At 37.0% G+C, this 15156-nt stretch overlaps 1 protein-coding gene across 2 annotated transcripts; it reads right to left on the minus strand.

Moving 5' to 3' along the window:
- Positions 1-236: 236 nt before the first annotated feature.
- LOC129757687 (proton-coupled folate transporter-like) lies at positions 237-14713 on the minus strand. Of its 2 annotated transcripts, XM_055754971.1 has the most exons (6): positions 14451-14708; positions 13928-14372; positions 1160-1494; positions 863-1102; positions 559-799; positions 237-487 (listed from the first exon to the last, which is right to left on the minus strand). In XM_055754971.1, exons 1-6 carry the CDS (start codon positions 14620-14622, stop codon positions 427-429), a joined length of 1494 nt encoding a protein of 497 aa, XP_055610946.1. In that variant the 5' UTR covers positions 14623-14708; the 3' UTR covers positions 237-426. The 2 variants fall into 2 exon arrangements, with proteins under 2 accessions (XP_055610946.1, XP_055610945.1); XM_055754970.1 differs by having other exon boundaries at positions 863-1494; positions 14451-14713.
- Between the last annotated feature and the right edge of the window lie 443 nt (positions 14714-15156).

Here is a 15156-nt window from a genome sequence, read left to right on the forward strand (position 1 = left end):
TTATTTTATCTGAAATCTAAAAATTTGATTCTTAAATAGGAATCTGAATTCTCAATTTGTATCTGAAAAGCTTAATCAAAACTTAAAATCTGAAACCCTCATCTTACATCTGCGATCTTCAATCTAAAATTCGAAATTCAAAAACCTTATCTGAATAAAAATTATGATTATGTTATTCAAAGGTTGAATTGGAACAAACAATTCCTTTTCGCAAAGAAAAAAATATCGCGGGGGGGTTTTTACATTTGGTTATATAATTCTTTTTATTGGAAAATTCATCTAGGTAGGTACTTTTGATTAAATTAATTCGACCAATTGATTATTCTATAACACAGATTTTTCTCAAAACACTCAATAACGTTGAATAACAGGGATCACACAATATCAGTTAACGGTGGTGCTTAGCAAAACTTCGATCTTAGCTGATCAGTCAATGGATTCGTGACTAGTAGGGGATCTCTGCATCGATTGGAGGACACAAACGACCCTGGAAATTAAAAAAAAAAAAGAATCAAATGAAATTTCCTGATAACCTTAAGAATATGTCTAAGAACTCACATCGTCAGGCAATAACAGCCGACAAAAATGGCCGCACTGACCCACCCAAAGGCACCCGGATAGACGACGAGGGTCGCTTTGTAGATCACAGTGTAAAGCGGGGCCGCTCCCAGGGGCATCAACGTCTCGAAGCTGGACAAGAAGGCAAAAATTTTGCCAACGTCTTCCGGGGCAGCCGTATTGGAGATGTAGGCACGGGTCATCGGATCCGCTACGCCTCGCAGAAGGCAGATGGCACTGGCTGCGTGGGAAACAAATTGGGTAATTAGAAGTCAAGTCTTTATTCAAGTAATTATTTTCATACCAAAGTACAGGTGCCAAGATTTGAAGGCAACGGCAATGGCAATGCTATTCAAGAAATAGGAAAAATAACCGATGGCAGCGATTCCTGACTCGCTGAAACCTAGCCTCTTTTGCAGATAGTAAGTGCCCAAGAGATTCCCGAAGATTATGAAAATGGTTTCCGCAGATATGTAGAATGAGTATTTCCGGACGGACCAATTGAAGTGCTTCCGCAGAAACAGGAAGAATACTGTGGCATCCTCTGAAAAAAATGTCCATAAATTACAAATCCGAACAATCCATTTTAAATTTAACTCACCGGCAGCGAAAATGTTTCCACCCATTACGACTACCCCTAGCAAAATAATAGTTCGATTGAAATTTGGGCGATAGCTCAACGTCGTTTTCAAGGTGTCCAAGATCAGCTGAGGACGGAACAAATAAGCCAGCTTGGAGCAGCACCATCGCTCCCGGCGGACGTTGCTAATCGGAACACTCTCTCGGATTATCAGCAGGATGTAGAGCACGGACAGGAGCACGGCACAGGTGGCCACGCAGAATACGGTTGTGGCGTCGGACCATTTCAGGATGTAACTACTGCTGAGACTTCCGACTAGGATTCCTCCGTAGAGCACCGCTTCCAGAACGGCCATTCTAAATTGATTTAAAAAAAGAAATATTTAAAAAAAAGATGTTGTCGAGAATGTGGTAATTTTTTTAAATATAAAACTGCAGAAATAAATAAATGTTTTCAGTTATATGGCATTCTACGTCTTTAACGTATCTTCTAACATAAGAAATTATTCATATTGACCCTCTAAAACCCATTTTATTTTCAATGAAAAATACACAGAAGCTAAGTTTTATGATTACAAACAACTATTGTTCTATGAAAAATTTAGCCGCTGTGGAAAAGTTTTCAACATTTTTTTTCCAAAAATTGAATAACTACAGGGGCTAGATAACTTTCCTATCAGTAGGTACTTTTTTGGTTGTATTGTTTACACACTTAAGACTGCTTCATAGCTGTATTGTTATATAATTATTATCAAATTTTAAATTTGAATTTTTGGCTTTTTACGGTCTTGGATCTCAATCAAACAACTTATTTTTCGAAATACCCGACGTTTCGACCATTTTTTGTGGTCTTTCTCAAGGGAACTGGAAGTTTATTTGAGTAATTAGTTTTGAGCATTGTTAGTGGACTATACTAAAGTGTGTAAACTCACTTATCTGTCTGCTGTTATTGTCAATATCGTTTTTTTCCAACGGCTAGGTGTCCAGTACTTGCAGCTCTGTGGGGGTATTGTTGTTTTTTATACATTTGAATCAATATTTATAAATTTATCATCTTACAATTTTAACCGGAAAGAAAAGATTATTTTTCATCCGATTTTCTATGGTCGCACTTTAACGAACTTTTTGAACTATGGATGTTGTGTTATGTGGATTGTATGGGTATGGTTTGTGGTTGAGCTTTCTGAGTTGGTAAGTGGAATTTGAATTGGTTTAATGTGTGAGTTTAGAGTATTCTTTATGCTATTGCTATTGCTGGTTGGTTGTTTTGGTTTTACGGATTGTAATATGCCTGTGTATGTTGCACTTAGTCTAGCTGTATCTGTCCTGTAGTTTACGGTATTTTCTGTGTTGGTGATATGACACATCTCCAATACACGCAATGTTGATGTGTATTGCGCTCTATCTACGATTTTGGCTCTGTTGTGGTCGAATCGATGTTGCGTGTTTATAACATGATCCGTCATAGCTGTGGTATCTCCTAATTTCTTTTTTATTTCGGCGGTGTTGGTGACTCCGGTGTCCAATACTTTTTCATACCGGTTGATATCGGACTTGTGACCATACATCCTCTTTGTGAGTGTATTGGTGCTCATTCCGATGTACACCTTCTCGCAGTCACGGCATGGGATACTGTAGATGATATTTGACTGTTGGCCCGGCAGAATGGGATCTTTGACGATCGGAAAAAGTTTTCTGACGTTGTTGATCGTTTTTTGGGCGAATTTAATGTTTACAAATTCTTTTTTCAGGTCTCTGATGATTTTGATGGTAAGCGAAGGTATGTATGTTAAAGTGCGGTAGGTGAAATCGGTGGATGTTCCGGATTGTGTGGGCTGAGTGATTGTGTTTGCGGATGCTGGTTCAATAATTATGCTGGAATGCTGCTGGCTGGTGGACGGTGGTGATTGCTGATTTTGGCTGATTGGTGTTATTTGACGATTATGCTGCTGGTGTATGGATGAATTTGGTTGGAGCTGTTGTTGTTCTTGAGTGGCTGATGAAGATTGGAGATTATGCTGCTGTTGTTGGATGTCTATTGATGATTGGTGGCTCGGATGTTGTTCGGTTGAAGTTGATTGATTGTTCGGTTTGTTTGTTGTGTCTGTTGATGGTTGCTGGTTCTGGTTTTGATTTTCTGGCGATGATTGGTGGAGAGGTTGTTGATGGGTTTCTGATGATGATGATGTGTGGTATGATTCTTGATGTTTAGCTGGTGGTAACGTAGGATCTTTTTCGGTTGATGATTGCTGGTTTTGTTTTATGGAAGTTGTTGCTGGTAGGTGTTTATGCTGCGATTGGGTGGTTGTTGATGATGATAGTAGGAGATGTTGTTCGATGGTTTCTGTTTCGATCCGTTCGTTTGCGATGTTTTGTGGGCTATTTTCTAGATGATTAGGGTTTGATGTGACTATGGTTGAACGTGATTTAAGATGATTAAGCATTCTATTAATGAGGCTGGATGGGTAATCATTCGCTCGTAGGTGTTGGAATATGGTCTGCTTGCATTGTTGGTGTGTCTGGTTAGTGGTCAGTTGAACGACCCGTTTCATAAAATTGTATGCTACGTTCAACTTCATGTTGGTGGGGTGGTGGGAGTGGAAATTTAATAGTCTGCCTGATGCAATTGGCTTAGCATACCACTGCGTTGATATTGTTTGATCTGTATTTCGGGTAATCAGTGTGTCCAGATATGGTAATTGGTTTTGCGATTCTTGTTCTATTGTGAATTGTAGCATTGGGTGGTAGGCGTTGAATGCTTCTAATGTTTCTTGCGTTTTATCTCCTGGTAATGCTATTATCAAGTCGCCGACAAACTTTCGTATGTATGGTATTTGAAAGTCTAACTTTCCAGTCACGGTTGTTATCAGCGTGTCGACTACTAATTCCGCCAATATAGGTGATAAGCAACTGCCCATTGCTGTTCCTTCGGTTTGAATATAATATATGTTCCTAAACTGGAAGTATGAACTTTCGAGGCAAAATTCAACTATCTCTAGAAACAGGTCCAAATTGATGTTGGTGCAGTGTTTTATGTTGTCCCATTCTTCTATGAGATTTTTGATGACCAAGTGTCTTGGAATGTTGGTGAATAAGGATACAACATCAAAGGATACCATGACATAACCTTTAGGTAGCTGTATCGTGTTAATTTCCTCGGAAAATTGCGCATAAACAGAACATACCACTACGACCTGTAGTACCAAACATAACATCCCCCACTTATGCTCTCTCAAAATATCTGGCTCAGATTCTGAAAGGCGGCATAAAAAGTCCATATAGCATTAAAGACAGCTTTCAATTTTCCGAGGAAATTAACACGATACAGCTACCTAAAGGTTATGTCATGGTATCCTTTGATGTTGTATCCTTATTCACCAACATTCCAAGACACTTGGTCATCAAAAATCTCATAGAAGAATGGGACAACATAAAACACTGCACCAACATCAATTTGGACCTGTTTCTAGAGATGGTTGAAGGTGTACATCGGAATGAGCACCAATACACTCACAAAGAGGATGTATGGTCACAAGTCCGATATCAACCGGTATGAAAAAGTATTGGACACCGGAGTCACCAACACCGCCGAAATAAAAAAGAAATTAGGAGATACCACAGCTATGACGGATCATGTTATAAACACGCAACATCGATTCGACCACAACAGAGCCAAAATCGTAGATAGAGCGCAATACACATCAACATTGCGTGTATTGGAGATGTGTCATATCACCAACACAGAAAATACCGTAAACTACAGGACAGATACAGCTAGACTAAGTGCAACATACACAGGCATATTACAATCCGTAAAACCAAAACAACCAACCAGCAATAGCAATAGCATAAAGAATACTCTAAACTCACACATTAAACCAATTCAAATTCCACTTACCAACTCAGAAAGCTCAACCACAAACCATACCCATACAATCCACATAACACAACATCCATAGTTCAAAAAGTTCGTTAAAGTGCGACCATAGAAAATCGGATGAAAAATAATCTTTTCTTTCCGGTTAAAATTGTAAGATGATAAATTTATAAATATTGATTCAAATGTATAAAAAACAACAATACCCCCACAGAGCTGCAAGTACTGGACACCTAGCCGTTGGAAAAAAACGATATTGACAATAACAGCAGACAGATAAGTGAGTTTACACACTTTAGTATAGTCCACTAACAATGCTCAAAACTAATTACTCAAATAAACTTCCAGTTCCCTTGAGAAAGACCACAAAAAATGGTCGAAACGTCGGGTATTTCGAAAAATAAGTTGTTTGATTGAGATCCAAGACCGTAAAAAGCCAAAAATTCAAATTTAAAACCATTTTCCCGGTCGAAAACATAAAATTATTATCAAATTTGTTCCCCAAATAATCGAGATTTTTCAACTTATACTACAAGTAAACAATATTTGGGGATTGGCTGTCAATTTTTTCAACACCGCCTTCAGACAGGGTTTATATTTCATCTCCTCTACCTAACCTGGGATCATTTTTTTATTCTTAAAAATTCAATACAGAGTGGTTGTAACTCTTAAATCTTATTGTTATAAAGTTTATAGATAAAACAAACACAAGAACCAAGGATTTTTGAGGCCACAAAAGTGAAATTTTTTCGAAAAAATACGTTTCCCGATTTTAGTTTTTAACTTCTCTTAGCTGCATTTCTTGGGTTTTAGAAGGTTAGAATAATTTTCTCAATTTCAATGACAAATTGCACCGTGTTGTAAACAAGACGAAAAAATTACCTAAATCACAATTATTTAAAAACTAAATGTTTATTTATCTTAGGCTTACCAGATTCTTTCAAAAAAAAGCGGGACTTTTCACGAAAAAAGCGGGACATTTTAGAAACTCTTCAAAACCTTTTTTATGATATCCCATGTTTATTCAGTTTAATTCGTCCATTCATTCATTGTTTGATTGAAAATAGTTTATTTTCACTCGGTAGTCCTGTACTTTTTTATCCGGAAATTGTTTTTTTCTTAACTTTACAAAGATTTTTTTGGGATTCCGGAGAAACATCTGGAGCTACAATCATTTGAAAGCAACATAAAGAATATTTTCTTTAAAAGAAAAATATTAACCTCGCTAGAACGTGACCAAAGCACTATGGGGCAGTTCCATACAATGAGGCGGCAAAAAGTGTGATTAGGTGTTTTGGACTATTTTGTTATTTTTAAAAAAATTGTATGAAAATTACTATTTTACTTAACATAAAATAAATTCTAACCAAAATTTTGTATAAATAACTTTTAAAGTACGATGCTTGGTGTTATTTTTGACCCTACTTTTCATTTCTTTTGAAAACCGGGTTTTGGACTGATTGATCATGAAATGATGAATAACATCAAGACATTTCATGACACTCAAGAGAAAAATATGTGAAATGATTGATCAATCATGAGAAACATTTTTTTTGACAAACCAACATAAACTTTGTTTAATTTATACTCATTAATGGGTAAAAATTACCCATTTGCATGATATTTTCAGTTTTATTTGACTATAACTCAAAAAACGGTGCTTTAAGGTGCCTGGAATCTCTTTCATTGTATTTTTTGGACTTTAAAATAGATCTTTAAAGTGAAAAGAGTATGGGGGAATGCGGGGATTTTTTTTGGCAAGGCTTTAAAGTTTTTGACTTTTGAAAAAAATAATTATTTACTCATTTTTATCATAGATCAATTAAGTGTGTACAAATTTTGAATGGTTCAAATTATAGCCTTTAATTTAAGCTTTTATATGGTGCACTTTGAATTTAAGAAAAAAATGTTTTCCATAGAAATATATGTGATTTAAATTTGTTTCTTCATCATATAAATTTTTCAATTTTTCAAAGTCTGATGTCTGTGGTGCGTTCAGTATTCAAGATAATGAGTTGAAAAACTGGGAATATCTTAGTTAAATATTAAGTTATTGACTAGTAAAAATAAAAAAGTTAAGTTATTGACTAGTAAAAATAAAAAAGCGATCCGATAAAGTTCAGTTTTTGACTTTTTGCCGCCTCAAACCCCATAGTGCAAAGAAGGCTTGACTAAACCAGATTTTTAAGGTGATGCTAAGAAAATGTTTATCAGATTGCCCGGTTTTATTAGGAGCCTGGTTGCCCGGGTTTCGTATAAAAAAAACCTGCATTTTGCCCAGATTTATTCACTTTATTTCGGAAAAAGAACAAAAAAAAACTTAGATTGAGCTATTATCAATTTTTATTTTTGCGTTCTTTTTGAGCAAGTTTTGTATGAATAATCATGAAAAGTTTTTGGGAAGCCTAAAATACGACTAAAAATCTGCTGATGTGTTTTTAAGAAAAAAATATTTTCAAGTGTTTTCTTTTTGTTGATTAATAATCCCGAGATGTTGATTAAATATGCCGGATGTGCCCAGATTTTAGGTTAAAAATTAAAAAAAGAAAAATACATTAGTAACAAAGATTTTTTTATTTGTCCCAGAATCAAAGTAATTTTCCTTTGTTTGGCCACTAAACAAAGGAAAATTTCTTTGTCCTTTTTCGCTGCGTGCAGATTCTCTCGTTTCGGATATGTCTGGAAAATATTTCAGCGTCCTTAAATGCTTAGAACTAAACAAGTTATTTTATCTTGTCTTTTATAAACTTTGAAAAAAAAATGCTGCTTATTTTGAGAACGGAAAAGATGAAAAGAATATTATATTTGAATGATTTTCTGTGTTCAACCAATGAGTTTAAATTCAGGCTAAATTTAGGTTTTTCCAGTGTAAGTCAGTAAAACATCATAAAGGTGTTATTGAATTTTACAGCCTTATCGGTGAATGTCATTCTTCTCAAATAAAAAAGTTTCTAGTTTTGAAAATCATAGATAAATAAAAGAAGATTAGAAAAAAATGACAGGAGTTGAAAATGATCGAGGAGAGATTTTTTAAGAAGCGTTTTCACAAGCTCGGAACAAATATTTTGAAGTGGTAGAATCGGAGAAGGTTGAGTCTACGACAAAAGTGTTTTTAGAAAAAAGCGGGACATTTTGAGTAAAAAGCGGGACGGCGGGACCTTTTCTAAAAAAGCGGGACATGTCCCGCTTTTGCGGGATGGCTGGCAACCCCTAATTTCTACGCCACTAAATTCTTCTTTGAGCCCTAGGGTAAGTGGTTTTTAGATACTAGTGGCTCCTGAGATATTTCTCTGGAGCCATTGTAGATCCAATAAATTTGACTGGATTGCATCCATTACATTACTTGTTTTTTTAAAGCGATTTGCTATTTTTTTTATTTTATGGCTGACTCGAATGTAGCACGATAAGCAGTGAAAATCGGTCAAAACAAAGTCACAAAACACGGTTATCCTGTGAAATTCCTTAAATAGAGATATTACCGCATCTTGTATAGAGTCTTTCTGTGATGTGATTAGTGGCATTTTTTGAACACCAATTAAACGTATTCTATGTGCAATGATGGATAGGGAAAGCTAGAGAGCTCTTGGTAAAGATGGTTTCATTATGTCTAAGCATAATTTTGAAACAACCCAGATCATTTCGGATAACGTTTGAACAGGTAATCCTCCAACTCCAGTTTTCATAATTTTCGTGAAAATGAGAAAACTTTTCCTGCAAAAGTGCAAACATATCGTGCACAGATAGTGTACTATCCAAAACATTTCGCTGAACCAGTTGGCGATGAAAGAAGTAAGCATTGGAGCAGTTCGAAATGCGATGCAAAAGTATGGAAAGGAAGGCAGCTTCGTGGACAAAAAAAATCTGGTCGGAAACAAGGTCCGGTGGACAAAACTTTGGACCGGAAAGTCAAGAGTGCTTACGCCATTGCTTGCTCAGTTCGGGATGTGGCCAAAAAAAATGGGATCCCCTCTCAGTACCGTCCATCATGCCAAGGTAAGATTAGGTCTGTAACCGGTTGGTTAAATATGTTTAGCGGAAACCGGCTGTACGCCATTCCTCCACAAATCTTCACGCTGTGTGTTTGGGGAAAGGGTGGTGTGGCACGGAAAAATATCTTTGTAGACAATGAAGCCACATTAGACCTATGCTTAAAACACTTACAATTCTTAGGTTTCTTATTGAAACTTTTGAACATTCCTAAAGAGGTCAAACTTTCAAGAAAATTAGATCAGGTTCTTTAAAGAAAAGGTTCATATTATATCGATTTTTTATTGTTTGATTTGTTTGTATGATTTTGAAAAATATGTATATAAATCTTGAGCTTTTCAGAGATTTGATAGAAAGTTTGATAATTTGGCCAATATTTCAGTTCAACTTGCAATATTTTCAAATAATTTAATTGAAAATGGTACAAACTAGTGATAAGCATACGTCAAAGCTGAAATTTTGGCGAAAAATTGAATATGGTTAAATTTTGTTCATATGCTATTTATAACAGATCAGTAAGCACTTCTATTCTCACTGTAAGATTATGGTTAGATCGTAGATTTGATGTTTCAATGTTTGACTAAATCATAAAATCGTTTCCTATAAGATTTTAATTGCCGTTTATTTATGATTCGAACTTTTAGAGTGCATGCGAAATGAAATTCTAGAGAGAAATTCATTTATATAGAATATTGAAGATAGGTGGGTAGACAGGCATTTATGCGCCAATAGAAGAAAGCTTAATAGGTGTTAAAATTTTAGGCTAGAGGGCATGTTGATGAAAAGCTCCCATGAATTGTAACGTGCATGAGAAACTGAGAATCAGTGTGCGTAAAAAAACACGCTCTCAAACCACATGGGAATTCTGCCCGCCCCGGTTGAATATCGCATGACTGAATCAACCTAAGGTAGAGAGCGAACCCCTCTTGAGGACTGTTGGGATACCATCAAGACAGTCATTAACAACGTTGCGGAGAACGTCAACGGGCATGTGGAACGAACACGACAGAACGACTGGTTCGACGAGGGTGATGGACGAAAAGAATGCCGCAAAGCACTCGTCGAAACGTGGAAAATCACCGACAGCGGAAGAGGAAGTGAGTACGAATTTTCCAGGAGAAAAAGCACCGCCTAGAGGAGGAGTTGGAGCAGCTGCACAGAAACACGAAAGTTCTATAAGAAACTCAACGCCACCCGCAAAGGCTTCGAGGCGCAAGCCGAAATGTGCCGGGATACGGACGGAGGCATCCAATCGTGAGGTGGAAGCAGATCAAGACGGTGGGGAAAGATACATCGCCGGGGTAGCAAACGACGAGGTGGAGCCACTCCCAACGATAAGTGAAGTTAAGAAAGCTATTCGCAGCTGAACTCATCAAAATGGGTCCGCTGGTTATCTATACCTGGTAATAATCCGGGTCTGGGACATAGAACAGCTATTGCAGGAGTGGAAGGAGGGGGTAATATGCCCCATCTACAAGAAGGACGACAAATTGGACTGTAAGGACTATCGAACGATCACTATCCTAAATGCCGCCTACAAAATGTTGCACCGAATCCTACTCCGCCGCCTAACGCCACGAGCAAACAGATTCATGGGAAGTCATCAGGCCGGCTTCATGGAGGGACGGTCAAAATTGGACCAGATCTTCACATCACGTTCAAATCCTCCGTGAACCGTGAACACCATCTTATCATCGACTTCGAAGCCGCATACAACTCGATCGACCGTGACGAGCTATGGAGAACGACTTCTCCGAGAAGCTAACCAGACTAATCAAGGTGACGATGGATGGACGATGGAGAGACCAGTTGGACCAGTTGGAGACATGGATATTGCTCGAGGAGGACTTGCGTACACTCGGATTATCTGAGTGACGAGTGTTAAGAGCCATCTTGAGCGACGTGAAATAGAACGGAGTGTGGAGGCGAAGGATGAACCACGAGCTCGCGCCTGTCTACGGCGAACCCAGTATTCAGAAGGTGGTGAAGGCTGACCGGATACGCTGGACAGGACATATTGCGAAAATGCCGGACGACTGTTAGTTGAACAGGTGTCCGCTACGAATCCGGTAGGAACGAGACGAGCAGGGGCGCAACGAGTACGGTGGTTGACCAAGTGGAGCGATATCCATTTCAAAGCGCGAGAAGTTCCCGAGGAAGGGGGGAATAAATGAAGTTCGGAGTTTTTTATGGAAATTTCGAAAGTATTATCAAATATCTGAAAAAGCAAAAATTTTGAAATTTTTGATAAAGAATTACTTGATGTATAGGATTTGGGCAATTACATAGTTTGCAATTTTCTTGCATAGAAGCTTACGTCCAATTTATAAGTTTTTTGCATTACTTTTTATTATCCCCCCCTTCGCTATGTTCCAACTCCGAATGACAAAAAAAGGATTTGAAATTCTTTCCGGCCTAGAATTTTTATCTTTTGTTTAATTCGGTAAAAACTTGGTTGTTCAGGGAATTTGGTGAAAAATCGTTAAAAATTGTCATGTTGTATAGTGAATTTCCTTCCTTTTCTCAATTTTTATAAACATTATTTGAAAATTGCTTGAGATGTATCGAATTTTATATTGATTTTGTATGGAAACCTTCGGTTTAAAAAAAGAAGGAGCTAGCCAATTACCTTGTTTCGCCTAAAAAAGCTTGTGTTTCAAATACCGTAAAACGGGGTAACTTTGATCACCGGGGTAAATTTGACCAACAATAAACTTTTCCACATTATCATCAATGACTCAGTGTATACTTTGAATTTTCGGAAACTGTTTTCTATGTTTGAAAGCTCATTAATTGAGAATAAAATAGGCAAAATTTGGTTTGTATTTGATGTTTTTTCTGTTAGTAGAAAATCTTATTTCGAAATCTTAAAATATCTAATTTTCCAAGCCTCGCAAACAAACAGCTCTCCTGATGGTACCAAAAAGCATTTAGAAGCAAACGGGTTGATTAATGTGAAAGAACAACTTTTCTTCTTTGTATATGAACAGTTGCAGTGCTATTTTTATGATCATTTAAAGATAATTTTTGATATTTAAAAAATAAGGACATTTCCAAGAGTAAGCCCTTATTTTACAAAAGGATAGGAACCCTATCAAATCGTTAACTTTGAAGAAAAAATTAAAATAGAAATAGTGGGAGGGCCTAGGAGAATGTGTGAAGGTAAAATATCATTTTTATTTTGAAGTTCAAACTATTTAGCAATTATAATTATTTTGGCCCCTAAATGTAGGCAGCGTCATAGTTATTTTTTCGATTATAAATATTTTTAAAATAAAACTTTAAAAATCAAGGTTAAACTGATAAACTAGCATTTGTAAATATTATGAAGGTGTTTTGTATCCTTTATGATCAAGAAAACTCGTTAAAACCGTAAGAATAGAGACTGATCAATGTCACCCCAAAGCATCAAATTCTGAACAGAGACGAAAACGATTTTTAAATCAAATTTAAAGTAGTCTTATAAATTTCAGCATCCATGTATTACATTCATAGGAGTCTAGTACTGGTTTTAAAAATACAAAACATGCCACATTCCCCTTAACAGAAAAAATAATCGAAATATATTGAAAAAAGTGATCAATATTACCCCGGATTACGGTACCTACAATGTTATATGATTTTAATCGCCGTAATTTGTATGATTATAATTTTAATGGCATGTGCGGCGGAATGAAAACTAGAGAGAATTTATTTTATAGAATTTGAAAGAAAGGTGGATAGACAGGCATTAGTGTTGCTACGTTTTTGCTCGTTTGAAGTGTGCGTAAAAACACGCTCTCAAACCATTGGGCTCGCTATACATGGGAATTCTCTTTCTGGGTTTCTCATGTATAGTTAGCTAATGCAGAGCAGCCGACCGTGGCCTAGAGGATAGCGTTCAAGTCTTCTAAGCCAGAGGTCATGAGATCGAGTCTGGGTTACGGCATACATAGTACTCTTTCTGTGGGTTGGTGGTGTTAGCATAAGTAACATGCTAGCCATTATATCCTTGAAAGATGTACGCTTTAGTTTTAAGTAGAATTTAGATCTCTTCAAAGAAACATGAAGTTTCACTGAGATCCTATGTGTGTGTGTTCGTTTAAAAAAAAAAAAGGCGGGAGCAATTCATGGGAGCTTTTCATCAACATGCCCTCTAGCCTAAAATTTCAACACCTATCAAGCTTTCTCCTATTGGCGCACTAATGCCTGTCTATCCACCTTTCTTTCGAATTCTATAAAATAAATTCTCTCTAGTTTTCATTCCGCCGCACATGCCATTAAAATTATAATAATACCTACAATGATAATCGCTTGAAATTTGATCGTTTCGTGCCGTATTTTAGATTGATTTTGTTTGGGAGTCTCCGTATATAAAGTAGAAGAAATCATTCAGTAAAACAAATAATTGTTTCATGTGAATTCAATTTCTTTAGTATATAAAAACTGTGTGAGTTCTGTTGATTTTCCTATGAATTTTGTATGAGAGTCCCTCGTTTCAAACTTGAGTCGGGTCATTCTGCATAAAAAATCATCTTATTGTATCGAATCATGGTCATGTACCACTGTTTATGAAAATCAACTTAAAGTTGTTCGAATTGTGTCAGTTTTATCAGGAACGAACTATTGAAATTTGTGATATACGACAACTTTTTTTTAGCATTTCATAAACCGAAATTTTTTAATAACATACATAGGTACTTTAATTCATGGAACTCTAGCTACATATTTGTGTTACTGTTACTATACGATTTTTCAACTCAATGATTATTAATTGAACAATGTTCAACCAAATTATCTCCGTTTTAGTTCTATGACTCATAGTGTCATACAGATGTTGCTAAACCGATCGAACATTGCTCAACAGATGCAAATTAAGCGCGTACCTATTATCAGCATCCTTCAATCAACTGAATCAGGGGGTAATCATAAACAAAAATTACTCACTTATTTCCACGTTCATGTTCCTCGGTGACGTCCGAAATGTAGCAGTACACGGACGTCAGAATGGTGCTCAACGCTCCAGAAATGGCCGTCGGAACGAAGGCTATCACGTAGAACCACGGATCCAGCAGGTATCGATCGGACAGGAAACTGATCAGTGAAATCAACCCAAATGATAAGGCTAGCCCAGAGAAAGTCACCAATAAAACCGGCTTTCGACCGAACTTGTCGGACCATGGGCCAATCGAAAGATTCAACACCGCTGGCAGGACTGAATCCATCAAGGCTTGGACCATAATTATGTTGGCCGAATAGGGTTGAACCCGTTCCTCGAGAGCTTTGATTTCCGGAGATTCATGTTCCTTGCCCAGTAAGGCACATTCGGTCTGGTTAATTCCCAACGAAACCGTACAAGCTTGGTAAATAATCTGATCCGTTAGTACTGCCGCTAGAATATTAGAAGATACAAAGTCATTATCATCGCGACACTCAAAAGTGTTGCAAAGGCATAATGGTTGATACTTACTTGAAACATACCAGGCATAATAAATCAAGAAAACAGGAGGTTCCAAGATGAAAAAGCGCTTTCTTGGCACTGTGGTGGTGGATCCATCATGCTGGCCTACGACCGCATCCACTAATGGTTCTTCCTCGTGTAGTCGTCTGATGATACTGGAGGAATCCGTTTTATTTTGCATAGTAGAACGAACGACGTGAATTGCTAACTCATTCTGTAGGGAAGGAAGTCACAGACTGGCATCCAATGTGTACATTTCGTTTAGTTTGAGTTGTCACATACTCGGGTGCTACTATCAGTCCGTCGCGACGTCATACAAATACAGATAACTGCAAGCGGCGACGGCGCGTGTATACTACCGGTAGTATCATTCCTAGATTACCTACTGCTACTAGTACTAATCTGTTTAGTATACAAAACAGAAAAGACGCATGCCAGTGGGGTACTCAGGCACTAGTAGATACTACAAATAATCATAACGAAATGCAAAATTTAAAGAGAAGATTTAAATTTCAGATTCAGATATATAAAAATATAGAAATAAAGAAGACAGAATTCTATTGTGACTACTTTTTTCTGTTCGATGAATTGGGTAGAACAGATCGTTCGTTAAGAGGATAAGAGCAACTGTCAGATTTAGGGAACCAGCAATGTATTGTACAGGATTGAATGAAGTTCTTTTTCATCTGAGCTACCAACCCAAACAGACCTCTTT

This window comes from Uranotaenia lowii, chromosome 3, assembly GCF_029784155.1.
Source record: "Uranotaenia lowii strain MFRU-FL chromosome 3, ASM2978415v1, whole genome shotgun sequence".
Lineage (NCBI taxonomy): Eukaryota > Metazoa > Arthropoda > Insecta > Diptera > Culicidae > Uranotaenia > Uranotaenia lowii.

What these genes read in the sequence shown, in the direction of transcription:
- LOC129757687 (XM_055754970.1), bottom strand. Translation starts at nt 14,622, where the DNA reads ATGCAAAATAAAACGGATTCCTCCAGTATCATCAGACGACTACACGAG. An exon ending in TTATGCCTGGTATGTTTCAA is followed by an intron (nt 14,373 to 14,450) that starts GTAAGTATCAAC and finishes CTAATATTCTAG; the next exon opens with CGGCAGTACTAACGGATCAG. An exon ending in ATCTTGGCACCTGTACTTTG is followed by an intron (nt 800 to 862) that starts GTATGAAAATAA and finishes TTTCCCACGCAG; the next exon opens with CCAGTGCCATCTGCCTTCTG.